The sequence below is a fragment of the Egretta garzetta genome, unplaced genomic scaffold (genome assembly GCF_000687185.1).
Source record: "Egretta garzetta isolate BGI_Z169 unplaced genomic scaffold, ASM68718v1 scaffold271, whole genome shotgun sequence".
NCBI lineage: Eukaryota > Metazoa > Chordata > Aves > Pelecaniformes > Ardeidae > Egretta > Egretta garzetta.
In genome coordinates, this window is record NW_009258669.1 from 5,665,029 (window position 1) to 5,683,956 (window position 18,928).

At 40.3% G+C, this 18,928-nt stretch overlaps 1 protein-coding gene, 1 long non-coding RNA gene and 1 other non-coding gene across 3 annotated transcripts in view; 2 read left to right on the forward strand and 1 right to left on the reverse strand.

The window, feature by feature from the left end:
• Positions 1 to 631: 631 nt before the first annotated feature.
• On the forward strand, positions 632 to 4,244 carry LOC118451649. The gene is made up of 3 exons (XR_004841154.1): positions 632 to 704; positions 1,541 to 1,681; positions 4,105 to 4,244. It is a non-coding gene; the product is annotated as an uncharacterized LOC118451649 (long non-coding RNA).
• Positions 850 to 981, forward strand: LOC118451651. Its single transcript, XR_004841156.1, has one exon. It is a non-coding gene; the product is annotated as a small nucleolar RNA SNORA13 (small nucleolar RNA).
• A 6,248-nt stretch (positions 4,245 to 10,492) lies between the features above and the next one.
• The window catches only part of EPB41L4A (erythrocyte membrane protein band 4.1 like 4A), an 89,301-nt gene continuing 80,865 nt past the window's right edge, over positions 10,493 to 18,928 (reverse strand). The window contains exons 19-23 of the mRNA XM_009648646.1: positions 14,796 to 14,843; positions 14,097 to 14,165; positions 13,101 to 13,211; positions 12,152 to 12,233; positions 10,493 to 10,621 (exon numbers count right to left, since the gene is read on the reverse strand). Of these exons, the coding sequence (XP_009646941.1) occupies positions 10,493 to 10,621; positions 12,152 to 12,233; positions 13,101 to 13,211; positions 14,097 to 14,165; positions 14,796 to 14,843 (439 nt within the window). The remainder of the gene's footprint in view (positions 10,622 to 12,151; positions 12,234 to 13,100; positions 13,212 to 14,096; positions 14,166 to 14,795; positions 14,844 to 18,928) is intronic.

Genomic DNA, 18,928 nt, shown 5'->3' on the forward strand with positions numbered 1-18,928 from the left:
GTAGCACGCGACCGGCCGTTCCTTCTCCGCCTCTCCCCCCTGAGGGAAAGGGCTCGCTGAGTGAAGCGGTAACCCCGCATCCTCTGGGGTGGCTCGCTTTGAAGATACCTGTCTAGGCTCCCAACTGCTGCTTGGGAGAACTCTCCAAACGCTCGCCTTTTGGAAGCGCGAGTTTTCTGGGTTACTTAACACGGTTGGTTTACGTTGAACTCTTTTTGGGCAGGGTTTTGCCACGCGGCCAGTACTGCGTAGTCCCAAATGCACCGTGTCCCTCAACAGAAGGACCACCCAATCTAAAGGAACATTTTTCCAGTAATGTGGAAAAGAGGAGGAGTGGTGCTGGCATACGCAGTCACCTGTGCCTGGCTTTCTGAGAAATTGGTGGGTTTCTGCATAATTCCTGGTTGCTGTGTCAGGCCACGGGACCTTGTGTACTAGAGCAGCCCTTAAAGTGTGCTAATAGGGATGACTGGGGCTTTTTTTTTCGGGGTGGGGGGTATAGAGTCTGCTGACTGTTATTTGAAATCAGGTAATTGTTTCAAGTATTTCTTGTTAGGCTCCTTCTTGTATTTCATTCACTCTTCCAAGTGAAAGTGTGTTTTCCCCCCCCCCCCCCCCCTTTTTTTTTTTCAGATGAAAGCAATGGAAGTCTGTCCATGGCCTACGCAAGCACCAACATGACCACAAGATGTCCCAAGAGGATGGTGTGCTTGGCTTTTCTTATTAAATGTTTGTTATGCATAAAACGTTATTTACTTGTGAATTTTTAAGTATTTGCCTATTGGTGAATTGATCTTTTTCTTACGCTATTAATTTTACAGAGATGATCAGTTCTAATATTTAAATTTTTGCCTTTGTGTTGCCCATTCATTCCTGTCCAGAATGAATGTGGTGTCAAAAAAGGCAAACAGGAATTCTTGCTCAAACTGTTTAAGGAGCTGGTTATCTACCGTTCTCCTCCCTGTTTTTGCAAGGACAAAAAAAAAAATCTGTAGAAATTGTATGGATGAGCAGCTACATAGTAGATTTTATGCTTCAGTCTTCTTAAATGAAGAATCTGGCAGTTACTAGAAGAGGAAAAACTAAAATTATAATGACCACTTTTAGCATTGTTTAGCTGTCCTGTCTACCGTAACTTCTTACATCTGTGCTGCAAGTAATTAGTACATAACATTTCAGACTCCTGCAGAGGCCTCTGGTTTTTCTGTTGCAAAAAGATACCTGCAGCTTCAGAATACTCAGCTGCAGAAAAGATGAAAATCTTCTTTAATGTGGAAAAAATGTGGTTTGCTTTTGTGCATTTGCCTATTTGTTATTTATATCTAGTGTCGGAAAGGCACAAAGAGATTCCTTCTGTACAACTATTTGGTATTGGATGATAACGTATTCTACTCTTTTGCTGTACACAGCACAGTCTTTCCTTGATGCCTTTTGCAAATGTAAAGTATACTTTAATACTGCCAGCAGCGGTGGCTCTTACCTGAGGGATTGTGGGATCTGTTCCTACCAGAATGCCTAATGCTATGAACACTTCTTACAGAGCTCTGCTGTGTTCACCTGGAAGTTCAGAAGCTCACAGAGATAACCCTATGTGGTGGAAGCCTCTGAGCATTAGAGGGGTGTGTAGGAAAAAAGTTACAAAGTACCGATGGCCTAGCTGTCCTGCAGCTTTCTTCATGAGGTGAGTGACAATAACTTCCTGTGAAGCTGTGTCCTTCAGCCTTGTCTTAAAATGAAGCAGACTTTCTGTTGAAGCAGAAGTTCAGCAGAATAACTTTAGAGCAGAAATTAGAATTGAAACAGAGTGAGAAGGGCCTGGTGACTGTGTTCTCATCAACAAGCAAGGTGGACACCCTAAGGTAAAAAGCTCGGTGTGAGTGGCTTACTAAAAGCAGTGCGTGGCTGCCAGCATGTCCGAGAGGAGTCTTGCTTTTCCATGTTTGGTTTTTGGGGGTGATACTATGGAGCAGTTCAGAATACAAGGACTGAAAATGTTCAAAGACTGGCAAAACGTGAAAGCTCAGAACTTTATATGCAAAATACAGTTTCACTGTAAAGTCTTGGAAAAGCCAAGACTATGGAAAAGTTGAGTAGTGCTAGTCAGCATGAAATTCAGTGATAGAAACGAAGCATTAATAAAAATTGCATGTATTATGAAAGATTTAGTCAGTGCTGAAACTGTAGTTTGTATAACCTATGCACGCAAGGGTATGACAAGGAATCCAAGTCTTCGAAGCTAGAAAATTCTTGGTCAATACTGGGAATGTGATATAAGAATGACCCAATTCTAAGAAGTCATAATGGTAACTTACCTGCATTTCAGGGGATGTAAGCGATACTGAGTAAACTACTGGACAGCCTGCTCTAAATTTACAGAGACTAAAGCAAAGGTGAAATTCAGAGTGCAAACTTAAGTTTCGAATTAAGCCCAAGAACTGACTGATTGTCGTGTAAATTAGAAAGGGTCACAATATTACACCACATGCTAGAGAGTGGTGTTCCTGTTGAATACTTTGTGCAGTGTTGAATACTTGGTGAAAGAAAAAAATGCTAGAGGTGTTTTAGCAGCAGCAGCTGACTTTTATGACTGTGAACAGGCCAGTTGCTCAAACAAGAAAGTATAGCAGTGATGAAGGGTAGATTGAATGGAGTAGAAAACCAGTAAAAGATGTCCTGCTCACATGTTTTGTGCAATTATGCCTCATTTAAACCTCATTATGTGAGAGCTACATTCCAGGACACAAAAAGAGCCAAAAGTATCTTTTGCATATCTGTTTTGTGTTCTTGTTTTTGTTCTTTCGCTGACGCATCCAGGTCTCCTAGAGACATAGTGAAGAGGAGGGTGCTGAGACACAGTGTTGCGCAGTGATATTTCCAGGGAAGAACCATAAATGTTCAGGAGAACTTGGAAGAGATAGAAGTTAGGGAGAAGTTTCATGAAGAATTGGGATAGCAATTGGCACCCATTAATAAATAAGCCTTTGAGATTTTTCAGGCTTTTGAGGGATACAAAATTTTGTTGCCTCCTTTTTTTATTTTTTCTTTTTTTCACTGTGCTAGAAATTGATAATACTGTAAATACAATCTATATTTCTCTTCTATAGTAGTGTAAGTGTGGTTGCAGCTCTGAGAAAACAGATTGATTATTTGGCAGCTGCTCACAAAGGCAACATAGAACTGTAGAATCATAGAATCATTTAGGTTGGCAAAGACCTTTAAGATCATCAAGTCCAACCATTAACCTAACACTGCCAAGTCCATCACTAAACCATGTCTCTAAGCACCACATCTACATGTCCTTTAAATACCTCCAGGGATGGTGACTGAACTGCTTCCCTGGGCAGCCCTCTCCAATGCTTGACAACCCTTTTGGTAAAGAAATTTTTCCTAATGTCCAATTTAAAGCTCCCCTGGCACAACTTCAGGCCATTTTGTCTCATCCTGTCATTTATTACTTCGGAGAAAAGACAGCACACACCTTGCTACAGCCTCCTTTTAGATAATTCCTTCAAGTTTGTCACAATACCCTTGAAAATACTAGAATCAGAAAATTACCTAGTGAAATCCATCCCAGACCTTCAGCACCATAGGCACTGGGGGTTTCTGCAAGGCTGAAGAGTAAGATGGGCCCTCTTCCCAGTGTCTTGACAGGTTCATATAAAAACAGAAATGCATGTAATCCATTATGAGTAATGTATCTAACAGGGCTGCTACTTGTTTTTCAACATGAAATTAATAAATCTCATCTTTTTATCATCGGCTTACTATTCTCTTAAACTGTTGTATAATGCAAAGACATACGTCTGCATGAGTTCCTACTACAAAACTTTCTATTGATTCCTACCAGCTACAAAGTGTTACTGCTGTCACCAGCTTGCAGTTAGAATCTGTAATCTGGCTGAGATTGGTAAAGAGCCGCTCTTGCATGTAGGCTCCTTAAAAATTAGATTTGCAGATTTTTAGCTTTCGACTTTTTTCCAGAGGGATGAGAGGGAAGATGGTCCTTGTAACTTTGTACTGGTCTCATGGATCTGGAAGATGTTACTGAAAACAGCTGTGTGCTACGTGTGTCCAATCTCACATCGTATTTACTTTTTTCCCTAGGAAGAATTGTTAAAACCAGCCTGAGACCAGTGGCAATCTATGCAAGACTACTCCATAAGAAACAAAAAACTGTTAAGAAGATGGACGATTAAGCCTCCATAGAGTAACACAAGGTGCTTTTAACTGTACTAGGGCAGTGCCCGATAATGTTTGTGTAGACAAAAAAAAATAAAGATTCATGTTTTTATTCTCAGAATTTCTATCTTTCCAAAGCTATAATAGCAGTTGCTTCTGTTTGACGGTTCTGAGTTTCTCTGTGTTGTTCTTGGGTTACTGATTCACCCCTTTGGACTAAATAAAACCTGGGAGCTATTAAGTGGATGGGAGGTGATCACTGAAGCTGTGGTAGCACTTGGAGATTGGGTTAATTGAGATTTATATTGTGGTGAGGAAAAGTAGCAATTAAAATTCAGCAAACAAGGGTTTAAAAACACCAGGAAAGGTATTTCTCCAAGATGGAAAACTGCAAGCTTGGTTTATTATCACCTTGATCAGCTGCATGTACTTCAACTAAACTTGAAGTAGCATGAAATACTTTAGGGATAACAACTGGAATTCCTGCTTGTTTTTTCAGTAAGACTTAACATAAATCACTTTTATCAGAAGAGCAAATGCTGAAATTAAGCATCTTGCAATGTCTGACTTTCCAGTACTGAATGTTTGCAAATTACTAATGCAAAGTCTAAGCATAAGTTAGTTTTGGTTTGTCAAGAAGGAAGGAGGTTTAGACAAGAGTAATTAATTTTTAGTGATCCAACATGTAATTGGATGCACTTGAAAGCTTAGGGTTTCTGTTAGGGATTATATTCCCTGAAGATACCATCTGTTCAGGAGTTTTGCTCATGAGTCTTTGTTCTTAAAGTGCAAGACTGGCAGGAGTAGCTTTTAAGACTTTTTTTTTAAAAAAAAAAAAAACTCTTGAGAGCAACAGCTAATGCCAAGTTCTAATGATGGCTGTCTAAAATGTTAATTCCCTTTCAACAAGAAAAATGGTAGAATCTTGAGCTTCGGTGTGTGGTAGCTGTTCATAGTGTAGTGAAACAAAGAAAAAGTGAGGTAAAGGGAGGACTAGGTGAGTGTAAAGGTTGCCAATTTCTAACACAGTAATGCTGATAAACGTTAAGTATGGTGTTAAGCATTAGGACTGCCTTTTACTTCTAAATGGCTAACTGGACTGTACCCTTAAAAAAAACCTCAAGACTTTTCCCCCCCCTGCTCCCCTCCCCCCCCACTCTGTTTTGCACAGACACAATGTCTGACAGACTGTTGAACTTGATAGTATTAAAAAGTAGAAAGGAGATTCTGAGGTGGTCTAGGGGATCAAGAGAACAAAGATCTGCACTAGGTTAGCGTCGCACCAACCCTCCTTTCTGTTACTTGCCTCCAGTGCTCCGTGGAAGAGGGCTCTCGGTAGTAAAGGTTGCAAATCGGAACTCGTGGAAGGTGTGCACAGGAAGAAAACTGGCTTGTGCCAAATGCTTCAACTCTTAGCGCACTGCATCTGAGTTGGCTAGGGCTAGCTCTGTTAAATGGAAACAGTCTGTATCAGTGGGTGACCCGTGGGGGCATTCTTGAATGTAACTCTGTTACCTCTTTTGCCTAGCCAAGGGGCTCACTTGTAGTAAATTTAAGGGTAGTATGTTATGAACAATGTCAAGTACATTCTGATATCCTCTTTGAGGAATTAACTGCATAGTCCTAGCTATTTTTGAGATCTTAACGTCACAGGGAGTAAGGTATATAATTTAAATTGTGACCATCTGGAAGGGCAGTGGTTTTCTTAACTCTTGTATTGGTTTTGGCTGAGACAGAGTTAGTTTTCCCTGTAGCAGCCCTCAGAGTGCTGTGCTTGTGTCTTGGTAGCTAGAAAGGTGTTGATAACACACAGGTGTTACAGCTACTGCATCAAGCCTGTCTCTCCAACATCCCATGAGGTGTTTTTCCATCTTGCTGTCTGCTGAGGAGTGGAGTGATAAAAGCAGCTTGGTGGGCAGCCAGTGTCCCGCCAGGGTCAACCCATCACAATCTCTATCAAGGAGACAAATACAGGAGAGAAATTAAAATGGGCACATGAAGGAGAGAGTGTCTGCCACACTCACTCTGCATCTGTACATTTGGTTTGACAGCTTATGTAGTCTGCTGTGGCATTCTGGTGCATTTTAGGTAAGAAAGGAAACTGGTATGGGTATGTACTGAAAGGATAAAACATACACTGACAACTTTCCACTACCAGGAAAAATACTTAATCTGGAGAAGCTGTATCCTCAAGTGGATTTTAATTGGTACTACACCTGTTTTTGCCAGATGGTGGTGTCAGCTGAATCTGTGTTTCTGAAGGTTTTGCTCCTTTGTGTAATGTAAATAAGACACACAGGCAACCATGGAATGCCCTAAAAATTCAAGTTTTACTTGACTTTTAAATAACCTGGACACAAGTATTGACACAGCCATCTATCAAACTCAATTTAAAATAAAGCACACAGTTGCTTCATGAATACTTAATGTACACAGAACATACGCATCACATTGATATGTTTATGTATGTTGTTTCAAACATCTTTCTAGGGAGCTTTGAATTAAACAGGCTTTCCCAAAAGAAAATGTGCTGTCTATTCAGTTCATTATTCACCTGTGTAAAGATGATTGATTTGGCAACTTAATGGTAGTGATTTCACACCACCCCAACCAACATCTTCAATATAATGAGCTCAATTAGAACGTGAGTTGCAAGGTTAAAGATATTGATGGTAAGTGCAGTGTAGAAAAAAAAGCTCCAGGTCCAGGCTAGCTCCCAGTGAAAGAAACCAGCTACTAAGCAAGGGGACCAACATGAGATACACAGAAATGCTTTGGTGTGTGGTTAGCAAGCCCTCTTTATTGTATAAAATACATGTTTTGCAAAGAGGTATACCTGTGTCATAGATGTTGCTAATTAGTGAGAGAGTTCCATAACTTACCTATTCTTAGCACTTGGAGAAGCCTCTGAAGAGCTAAATGCAGAGGCACAAAGTTGAAATTGTTGGCCTGAGATCAGTTCAGCAGACTAGAAGCAGAATTAGGATGAGAATGTCTTAAACATCATTCCTCTGTCCATGTGAGGACAGGTCTGTATGGCATCCAAGCCCAGGGAAAACTTTGCCTGACAGGGTTATACATCTCCTGTCTTTTGCCTGACTCCTAGGGGAAACAGGCATTTTGGACTGACATCCAAACTCCAGACCTGAAAACAGAACAGCCTCCAGGTAGTGCAAGCCCCAAGAAAGCCAGGGAAGGGGTAGCAGCAGTGGGAAGGGCAAGGTGTAGGGCAGGGTTGCAGAAGGCCAGCCATCACAGGCACGGCAGGGCTGGCGGAGGGCTACAGAGCACAGCTGTGGCACCACAGGCGCTTTCAGCCACCCATCGCTTGTAGGTCTCTCTCACATAAAAATAACAGGATTGCAAGAAAAGGTGCCTTTCCTCAACTGCCTGAGGAAAAGAAGCTTGGGGGGAAAGGAGGCTCATGTATATGGAAGAAGTTTCTTTTTCTGTACTATCAGCTGACAGTGGCATCCTTGTCCAAATTTTGCCTTGCACTGATATTTAATGTGATATAGGTGTTAGATTAGTCTTTCTTTTGCGAATACAAAACTGTATTGTAGTGCCCCAGACCGAGCATTAGATTTGCTAAAACTTGCTTCCTAGATGTGGAGAGGAGATCACTAATGCTCTCTAAATTTCTCTTTTAAATGCAAAAAAGTTGGTTTAATTATGAAACAACTCTCCCGTGACTTGAGAATTGAAACCTATCACTATTGGACTAGATAGAAGCCTGTTTTCTGATGTAGTGGGGTAACTTAAAATATCACACACTTGATTGATGGTGTCCAGCAAAAATACACAAAAGCCCACAGGCAGATAACAACATACAGGAAAACATCAGGTTGGATATACCTTACAAGTCATTTTCTTTTTGATCAATATTTGAGGATTGGCAAGATATGGACACTATGTACAGATAATTCTCAAATAATAACAACACAGATCCTCCTAAAGTAGCAGATATGTTCTACTTGCCTGTGCCTGAGTAAGGAATGCAAAATAATGGTAATGATTTAGAAAGCAACAAACTACAAGCAAGTGCATAATGCTCCAGCTTGGAACACCTTCCTGAAGAAACAAGAGTGGCTTTCATTGCAGACAGTGTAACCAGTTCTTGTGTGGTTTGTCATATTTCAGTAGTCTTCCAAAAGATGGAGATGGCCTAGATTAATCTGTATCACCACAATCGTTGCCACAGTGATTTTTTTTTTTTTTTCTTTTTATGGGGTTGGGGTTTTTTGGGTTTTTTTGGGTTCTTTTTTTTTTTTTTTAACTGGTGCTTGTGAGAATACTACACGAGGTCATAAATAGATCCTAAAGGATCACTTTCAATTGGAGCAATGACAATGAAACCACTTAACAGACTTACAGAACAGTTTAAGCAAATACTTTAAGCCAAGCCCAACAATGAAATGCATAATGAATTCAGAAAATGCTGAAAAACCTCCATGAAAACAGATTTTTTACCACAGAGGGGTTCTAAGCTCTTTCCTTCCCCCTTAGATTTGTTCACCAAGACTGAAGAAGCAGAAGTGTCCAAAGTAAGTGATGAAAGAGAAATACTTATGAAGCGTCTCTGCCTTCCCTGGCACGATGCAGCACCTCGCAGCCTGCAGACCAATCCATACTGGGACAGGAATATACAAAACTGTATGGCTACCACCCTGGCTAGCAGCATCCAACCTCGGATCATGAAGCAATGAAGAACCAAAGAAATTAAGTGGGAAATAAAACTCGCAATAGAAGGTTTCACTTCTAGGTTTTGCTAGTTAAAATGGGAATTAGCAATCCCATGCCTCTGGTAAAGCATAACTTAGGATGCCTTATGCTCGCTTTGGTTCTCAAACAGGATTGCTTTTCTGACAGGTCTGCAGTCCCCCAGTACGGTGTTGCTAGGAGTAGAAGACACAGGATCATGGCCAGTCACTGAAGATGATGGGGGACTGACTTCAAGGAGGACAAATGTAAAAAAGCACATGAACTACCACAGCCATTTCCAATGCTGTTTGACATATTTAGTTTGGGGATTACACTTAGCAAGAGTTACTTTCACAAGACAAAGGTTTTTTACTAAGCTTCTTAATAATTTAGCAATGCCAAAAGGCTCATCCATGTGCTGGCTGTGGACAAATGGGAGGCAGAGGGATGACTTCAGCTATTCATACAAAGTGACAGGACAGAAGAAGAACTAGGCATCGCTTCGGATACGTACTAGAAGATAACCCACTCAATGTGCAGCATCATTAAACCTTACTATTCCTACTATGACAATAGAAAAAAATTGCAATTATCTTACCTGAAATACTGCCTTTGTAATTTTATCATAGTAGAAATGGCTCAGAGAAAAGTATCAGAAGGTACTAGCATTGATTATTTCATATGAAAAGAGATTAAGGCAGACTTTGCTAATCTAGGTTAAAAAAAAAAAAAAAAAGCTACTTGCTAGCTGTCTTAAATCCTACTCTACAAGTTTCATTTAACCAGTACTTAAGTGTCTTGCTAAGCAGTCTTATTATGGTGGGTTAGTACATATTCTCCATTTTTTTTTCCAGTGTAGTTTACTGTAAGGCGATAGATGTATTTCTATGGTATGGAATGTTCAATTAAATAGTCCCTCTACATAAAAAAGCATTCAAAATTCAGAATGCTTAAAACTGCCAAGGGAAAGTAAGTGTATCACCTCTGGAACTCTCTGCTACAGGGTGTTACGGAGTCTATTATTTTTGAGCTAAAACGAGTTGAGTCAACATTTGTATTAACAACACGAGCATCTGTTGTTGTGCTAGGCTAAAATAAACCTTGTAAGAGCTATCAGTCCTTATGTCTCAGGACACAAGTTGATCCCCATATAAAATTGTGAAGATAATTCTCCCCATATCACACTGTATTGCACAATTGGCCAAAAATATGACTATTCTGCTTCTCTTGAAGCATCTGGTCCCGATCATGCCAGTTAACAGTCATTTTTTGGAAAAAGGCTATTCAGTTACAGAGCAGACCGTAAAGCCTGTTTTGTTGCAGCAATTTTTTTTTTTTGTTCATTTTTTGGAAATGTAACCGCTGATCATTCAGTTTTACTACAACTTTTCTTTTTGGTTGTCTAATTAGGCAGCTTCTCCTCGATCAGTCACACCACTAGAACGGTGTTGGTGATAAAAGCATTGCTTGGCCTTCCCAGCAAGCAGGCTGCGCTTCTGAAGTGTCCTGAAGAAATTGCTACCGTGTTGACTTCAGTTCCTTCCCTTGCACACTCACACAAATTCTCAGTCTCCAGAGAATAAAATCCATTCACCATCTTCAGTTACAGCAGTCAAGTCTCCACCTTGAAGCGTGACACCTGTACGGTTTTTATGATCTTAGTGGTGGATTTTCCATCAACGTTGTTAGTGGATAACTGAGATGTTTCTTCTATTAGGCTGTCTTTAGATCCATTCTGTCTCTGAAGGGAACAAATTCAAACATTCTGTTGAAGAGGTATAGCAGACTTTAAATACTGTGTTTTGGTAACTGCTGCTATGACAGCCTTAGGCTAAAAGATATAGCAATTTCTATATATACACCAGGAATATTAAAGTCTTTATGTTTATTTGATCAAACAGAACTTCTCCACCCCCCACCCCCCCTTGCCTCCTCTCTCCCCTGCCAGCTGCTGCGCCTCTGTGCCATTTGGATTCATATTCCCTATTTGGGAAATGCCACAACTAATTATTTGATATTTAGCAAAACACTGCAAGCAAGCACTCACAAGGAATTAATAGCCACTATTGTGAGGGGGTCTGGGGCAGAGGGAAAAAGAGGGGTCTGTGGACACCGAACATTGTAACATTAATTCCTCCCAGGGCATGAATTTAAGCCACACTGTATTGGATAAGAATGGAAATAAGACAATGTGAATTTTGAACAGGACTCAATCACACAAGGTACCTATTTCTACAAAGCACATAAATGTGCTTAGCCTTAAGTATACCAACTTCCCTTTCATTGCTGGAGCAAGTCCTTATGGAAACATCAAGGACAGCTCATCTTTTCCAATTTCTGTCATATGCAGGAATACAAATATCCTTGAACTTAATTCCTATCAAAGAACAGGTAGTCTGCTAGCTGTCCTTAAAGTGAAAAATACCTGTTTATTGTTTTCAAATTGTTCAAGCTTAAGTTATTCTAACTGCTCATAAGATAAAAATATGACATGTTTTGCTGGTTGTATTCTGCGCAGTTTCCACACTACATACAGTATCAGCATGCAGTTTTGATATATCCACATGCCAGATTAACAGACTTGATGACTGGTGTGGGACGTTAGGTAGAAATGTGTCTGGAATTCTCCCTTCCATGTTTTGGCTTTCTTTTTGTATGCTTGTACAACAGACCTGCAAATGCTTTTTGAATGCCATTTACTTCTCACATTCTGAGCTTAATAAAACCCTCAAAGCTGAGAGATATGGTACCATAATTTATAACAAAAGCCAGTGATTACATTTAAAAAGACAAGTTCTATCCTTTTTAGATGTGAATAACACAAAAAAATATTCAGCATTTGGGGGGAAAAAAAAAATAATAAAAAAGAGAGCAATGCTTCAAGCCCAAGCAACAAAACTCTAAGAAAAGCTCTAACAGGAGGCAAATACATGATAGTAAATTGTGATTAGAGCTGCATCCTAAGCACACTTGCAAATTTTAAGAAACTGCGAAAGTTGATTCTCCTCCTGTGGAGAACAGGGCATCATCTTAAGGAAGCATCAAACTCAAACAGGTGTTTGCAGAGGCTTACGCTACAGAACTACGTATATTTGGAAATATAAATAAAGTAGTCAGACTGCAAAACATAAAATTTCAAGTTACACTGCTGCTGAAAAAATCTCAGCCAGCTTTAATTTTCACTGAAAAACAAAGATCTAATTTAAATCAAGCTCTAGTCCCCCCCTTCCCTCCAAAAAAGGAAAACTGCAAAGGATGCGCAATTACTAACCTGTTGAGTCAGTAGGGTGCTGGGACCTCTAGCATCTGAAGATCGTGTAACAGGCAGTGGAGGCACCAGATCAGTTTTCGCACTGGAATTACAATATTACAGAATGGATATTGCTTTAATGAAGTAAACTGTAACTGTGCACAGGAAGAATAATTAAACTGACCCAGAGAGCTACACAGATCTGAAAGGCGAAATCCAAAAGGCTTATCACCTGGCTTTAGACATCTGAAAGCTATCGTGCAGATCCTCAGTAGTCAGTGGACACCTTCAGGGCGTAGGCCATCCATCCCTTCTCAAGGGGGCCTGTGTCCTCCTGGTCTATAGAGGCAGCCCAGCTTTGTAGGGGATGAGTGTCACCTGGAATCATGGATGCGCCACACCTCTTTCAAGGTCCCATCCAGCTAAAGCTAGCCTCCCAGGTGCATGATATCATCAGGGGACTGCTTTTGATTTTTAAGGCCTCAATAAAACTGAGAACAGGGCTGTCACTTTTCCATTTGTAAGTCCACCCTTTATGAATCAGTCTTCTCGGGAAGACTGATACGCCGTTGCTGACAAAGGTTGTACTAGAGTTCCCATGAAACAAATTACAGAGTTAATATAGATGACATCTTAACTCTATTACGGATGAAGGTATCTGGAGAGCACCTCTTGAGTTCTCATCCCTTAGGCAACTTCATGACTTACCACTGAAAAACAACACAGGTTTACTTTGGCTTTTTCCATTTTTTCCCCTTCAAAGTTTGATCAAACAAGCCTCTGTGGCCCAAAATAGACCAGAAATGTTTCTGTACTTGCATCATTTATCTCTGAAGACCTATTGAGAGGGTTGCCTAAATCCTATGCCAGCAAACAACCATGTTTACACCACTTCTAACCTAACCGTGATCTTTGAACAAATTTTGGGCCACACTAAACCAGACCATTACTAGCAACCACATTCACGTACTTCACTTCAGACAGGACAGATCTTTCACCATCAGAGCACTGGGACCGCCGATACTGACGGTAGCTTCGAGGGGAATGTGAATGCCTAATGCGGATCGGGTCGCCTTGAGTCCTAAGAGAGACACAGAATTCACAACAGTAGGTTAGTAAGCCCAATCTGCAGAAAAAACCCACATAAATTCAACTGCAGACCAAGAGATCCTTCCATTTCTTATTAAAGTATAACAGACAGCTTCTTGCACTGGCTGACTTTAAAAGGCTGATGCTTTTCTTACAAGTCTGTACTTGGAATTCAATGCTTTAAAAGTGCAGAGGTCACAAACTGGCATGCCCGCATTTGAGAATGAAAGTATTTAATACAGAATGCATTAGTATATACAGCTTTAACATCAGCCTTTTCTATTTAGTGGCATTGTGGAAGCACATTATAATGCAAATCGGGATCCCATTTCTGCCACATGCAGCTGCTTGCACTGACACATGGCATTCCCAAACGGGCAATTATCGCAGTGAAATAGATGTCCGTTCTTAAGGAAATAGCTATGCCCTGGCAGCTGCCCATGACAAGCAAGGAAAGGGGTTTAACAGGTCAAACAGTGCCTTAGATGATCGGAATAAAAATTTAAAAGGAAGCAGAAGTTTAGGAAATAAATGGATTTGTTTGCATTCAGTTGTCTATGACTTTGTAGTGTATACCATAAAACAGATTGATGGATGGCACAGGGAGACATACAGAACATAAAGACATCCAGCAGGTTCGTAAGTGTGTGGGAGAGAGAGGAAGAGACGAAGGTGATTTTTTTTGTGTTTTGGAAAGAGAAAATATTAGGATTTAAAATTATTAATTATCCTCACCCAACCCATCCTAGATGAGCATTTGGAGTAGATAAAAGCTTAGAGATTACATGTAAACCCAATCCTGTTCAGTATGACAGAGTTCACACTAAAGTAAGTGGGATTTTTATATTCACAAATAAAAATCCTGAGATAAACTCACTCTATTTTAGTGTATGGAATTTCTTTCAATTGCTCCTCAGACAGGCCAGATGGATCCACAAGCTCCTTCCTAGAAAGGATTAAGCAAAGTAAAAAATGTAACAGTAGCTACCAACTGCAAAACCATTCTTATTTTTATTATATTAGGCTGAAAACATTTACTGAAACAAGCTGTTGTCAGCCCTGAAGCTATCTTGACATCAAATTAAGAAACCTATTAAGAAATGTGTCTAACTTCACCTTGATTGCTTCAGCTGCGTGCTGCATCCTGTTCCACCTTCCTCTGACCTCCCTGCAAATCTGATCTTGTTGCTTCACAATATATATGAACATTGTGTATACCAAACATCAAATACACTTTGGAACAGCTAATTGTCTTCCTAACTGGTAGTTCTATACCATGTGGGGCCTCATCCTAAAAGTGTCAGTATTACAAACAAGGACATTTTGGAAGCCCCAGAGAAGTAAATCTCTAAAATGCTGTATTCTTCTTTAATAATTCATCTACGTACAATGGTCATCTGTATTCACCACATTCAGTGAACTGCAGCATCTTTTACACACAGCAGGTCACTAGCACCCGCATAATTTACTGTGGCCCCTAACAGGATCAGAATGTAATGCCTTCCAGCCCCAGCGCAGAGGATGTGAGTAACTACATTAGAGGCAATCACTCAGACCCTATAAGCATGGTACTTACTGAATATGTTTCCACAGTTCTTCTTTAGCTTGTACATCTGGGCTTCTCCTATAAATAACAACAAAGACAACAAAGACAGAACTGTGAAAACGGTCGTCTGGTGTGTGGCTGTTCAACTAACTTTTAACAGCGCAGACCCTGCACAGAAATCCACCAGTGACTTCAATTTTAAGGCTTTTTATCTCAGAAAATGCATTAAACTTAATCGATTTCAACTGAAAAGTAATTTCTTGAATGACAGGCTCTCAATCACAATTCCTGTTCCACTAGCTTTCAGCCAAGAGTATGCATAAAAAATAAACAACAGCAGAACTTCCCAGGCCAAATCAGTGCCCACCCCTTATCCAGCTGATGACAATGTTTTTTGGAATAACACTTTTTCAAAAGGGCCTCAGAAAAGTCCTGTGGGCCACAGAGCCCTTTGTGGGCAGGAGGAGGGACAGGCCACACCAGGCTGGCACACCAGTAATCCCTGGCCATTCCCAGTGAGCACCAGTGAAGAGAACTCAGCTGTGATCACAGCACAGCCTCCCGCTTTCTGGTCATTTCCAAGAAAGGTTCATGCTCACTTCACTTACCTTTGTGATCTCCAGGACAAAAAACCACCAACAAACAAACCAAACCAGCAACCACGCATACTCACACACACAAATATTTCAGCAAATATTTCATTTACAGAGAAAGTACTTAGCCAAAATTGTCATTTCCTTATTGCAGACAAAGAGGTGTAGTAAAGCAAGCCTGAAGAGCATGCCTCACATTTTCCACTGAATTACAGAAGATACCATCTCCAAACTGGATCTCCTTTATTATTATTTTTCTTATCCTATTTTATTGCAGGGTTAGTGCAAAACCACCACTGTTGCCGAAGTTGCACTTAGAATTCACCAAAACCCCAGCAGCACAATAGATTAAATAAGCATTTCACACACTGGCAGGGACTACATTTGCCTGGAGAGGTCAGATAACTTTTTATCGGGATTATAAAAACTCAGTGACAACAGCTAGAGTGTTCCACACCATCTGAGATGTGAGGGATACAGCTTTTAGCCAGATTCAGCATGCATAAATGCTCCCACCGAAGTCACAGTTTCTCAAAGACTAAGTCTTACATCATCAGTTCATACAGCTTGCTTTTTTTTTCCTTCAACAAAAGGGCCTGTCATATTCAAAGATGCTTTTGGAGTGATATAATCCAAATTTAAATGAAGATCAAGGAGGACAGCAGAGTTCTGCATTTTAGCATCCGATAAATCGGCTATCCCTTGCCCAGTGACAGAGCTGTATCAGAAATAATTCCAAACTGCTCTCTAGCACAAACAGTTCCGCTGTTTTCTTACTTCACCACTACTGTGTTTGGCTCATTTCCAGACTTCAGCCTAGGAATAATGTTCAGAGACATCTATATTGCAGTAAATGTTTTGCAGTTGGTGTAAAGGCAGATTATTTAGGGACGATACTGTTTTGGGGTTGGGTTTTTCTTTAATTTTATTTTACAGGTGCAGAAGTACTGGTCAATACTAGTTTACAGCTTTATAGATACCAGGGAGAGAAAGAAGGGTAAGAAACAATCTTACATTTGTGATTATTCCCTAGTGGGACTAATATGAACTAATCCATAACCTTTCTCAGGCTCCAAGGTGGTGATGGCTTTCCAGGCAGCGTGATGCAGCTGCCCCAGATGATTCCTCTCCTGGACGGACCGCTCTGCCATCCATTCCCACTGCTCAGGTCCTCATGATGGCAACAGTCTCGGCCATGAGTAGCTCGCAGTCTGATTTTTTGCAGCATTCAGAGCTTTTTGTGGCTATATGTGTTTGTGTTTATTATAATGCATTTAATTTTCTCTGATTTTCACTTTCATCTGCTTGCATTTACTTCTCCTTCTCTCCTTCTTACATCTGTCCATGCTGCTTTTAACTCCCTGATGCAGTAGCTTGGCATGCAGTGGCATTTAACAGCTTTTTTCACCCCTCAGTTTTGAATTGATTTCTCCTTCCATGCAACCCCCTGCTCACCAAATCACAGCTGCAAACCCTGCATTCACCCCGGGGCGGGGAAGATAGGCATCCTCTTCTCAGGCTGAATAATCAGGCAGTGGGAAATGCGAAAGCTCCCTGAAAAAAACCCAACAGCTTCTCCAGGGAGGCTTTGTAATGCTTACAAGCCCCAGTTTGCCTGAGGAAGGAAAGCTTCAAGGTCGCTCCCAAACCCAGGATCCCCACAAAGCAGGGTATTGTGCACACCACTGACCCATCTGATCGGCTCACAGCTTTTACTTATTCATGGAAATACAACAGTTCAGGATGTGGCCTTAAGCCTTGCGTGTCACCAAACATCATGTGAAGCCTCACCCTACAGTAAGAAATATTCATTTGTGGGGCAGCGTGGAAAATGGGGTGGTTAAATAAGAAGCCATCTTAATTTCTCCATTTTCTAGGAACTCTGCCTCCTGCTTTCTACAGCCAACTCCAGGCGTTTAATTCTGTGATCTCTGCCATTCTCCCTCCTTCCACCCGTGGAACTACACTAATAAGGAAGCCACTGGTGTAAAATACCTGTTTAGCAATATGGCATCCCATGGCGGGGGGGGCGGGGGGGGAGGAAAAGGGGCAAACACAATGATTCCACAGAGCAAACTGCTTTTATGAATTCCCATCTTGACATTATTTATCCTCCATATGTTTAAGAAGTGTTACCATGCTGGGATCACCTCACAGCATTTATTCAAGTTAACTCCCCACAAAAGAATATGACACAGATAAAGTATCTTAGTGAAAGCATTTTCCTTCCAAAGGTCCATTCCTACCTCCTTTGAAGGCAAAATTAAGAAAAGCTTACAAAAATAAAGGTCTTGTTACAGTGAAATGCAGGTATTGCACATACTGCATAGGAAGTTCATGTTTGTGTAGTTCTTAACAGCCCACAACAAAGCAATCCTTCTATCAAATCTTTAAAGCCAGATCACAATACCTCTATCACTTAATTTTCATCTTTTTACTGTGAATTGTTTTAGAACTCACAGTTTTGATGTATGTATGTTTGACATGTATACTCAGATTGTCCTATTGCAGTATCTGAATCAATGGCTTCTGGACAATTTGTACGCTAATCAAATTCTCTAATGCACAAGAAACCTAATGGGAATTCCCAGTAAGTGATGAGTCTCCAGGGAGGGGTGTTGTTTATTTTTATTTCATTTTCACAAATTGAACAGCTCTACACACTAATAAGATCTACATTATTTTTTGTGTCTGCATCTGCACCCTTATTAATATTTCAGTTTGAGTCACAAATGGTAAATTTAAATAGCCATGGAATTTTAATGGCCATTCTTCTTAATTAAAAAAAGCCCTTTGGCTACACAGATGTTTTACATGAACTCTTGAAAATAAACCCTGTAGAACTAGAATTGGGAGCTCTCTCTGCTTGCTGATTCCTTTAGGAGAAAGAAAGGTCAAATTCTTGTCAAATATTTTTATTCTTGAGACCAAGGAGACACCACACCACCACCACCAATGATTAGTATTACTCATTATCAAACCAATGAAATGCACTGTGCCAGGCGCAGTAACAAATATTCCAGCCGTTACTTCACACTTCCAAAGGCAACCTCTAGTTTAGCTGATTGCAATAAGGAACTTAATATGAAAGACTTACTTACTCACTTACTACGAAAATGAAGGTTTTGTATCAACTGTGCAAATTGAAATGACCATATAGCCAAATTTAAAAAAAAAAACAACCACCACCATACCCTACATGCTAGGGAATCACATTTCCCTTCCTTTCTCAGTCATGAGAGCAAACACCAGAGACAAACTAAATTAAATAAATGCTCTTGTAACTTACTGCAGATTAACAGTTAAATGCCATTTACTAAGCTCTTTTAAAGCACTTTGAAAGGAATTCCCATTTTCCTTTTTTTAGTTCCTATTTGCATATATTAAGGATCTCTTCCATACTTGGAAGATTTGGGTTTATTTCATTGTTCTGGTTTTGTTTTTTAAACTGAAGAGTGAGACAAAAAGGAGGGATATTTTAATCGCTAACACAATAAGGAAAAGAAATGAGACGCCATCCAAACTCTTAATGATTTCCTCATTTCTTTGCCTCCTCTAGGACCTTTCCTT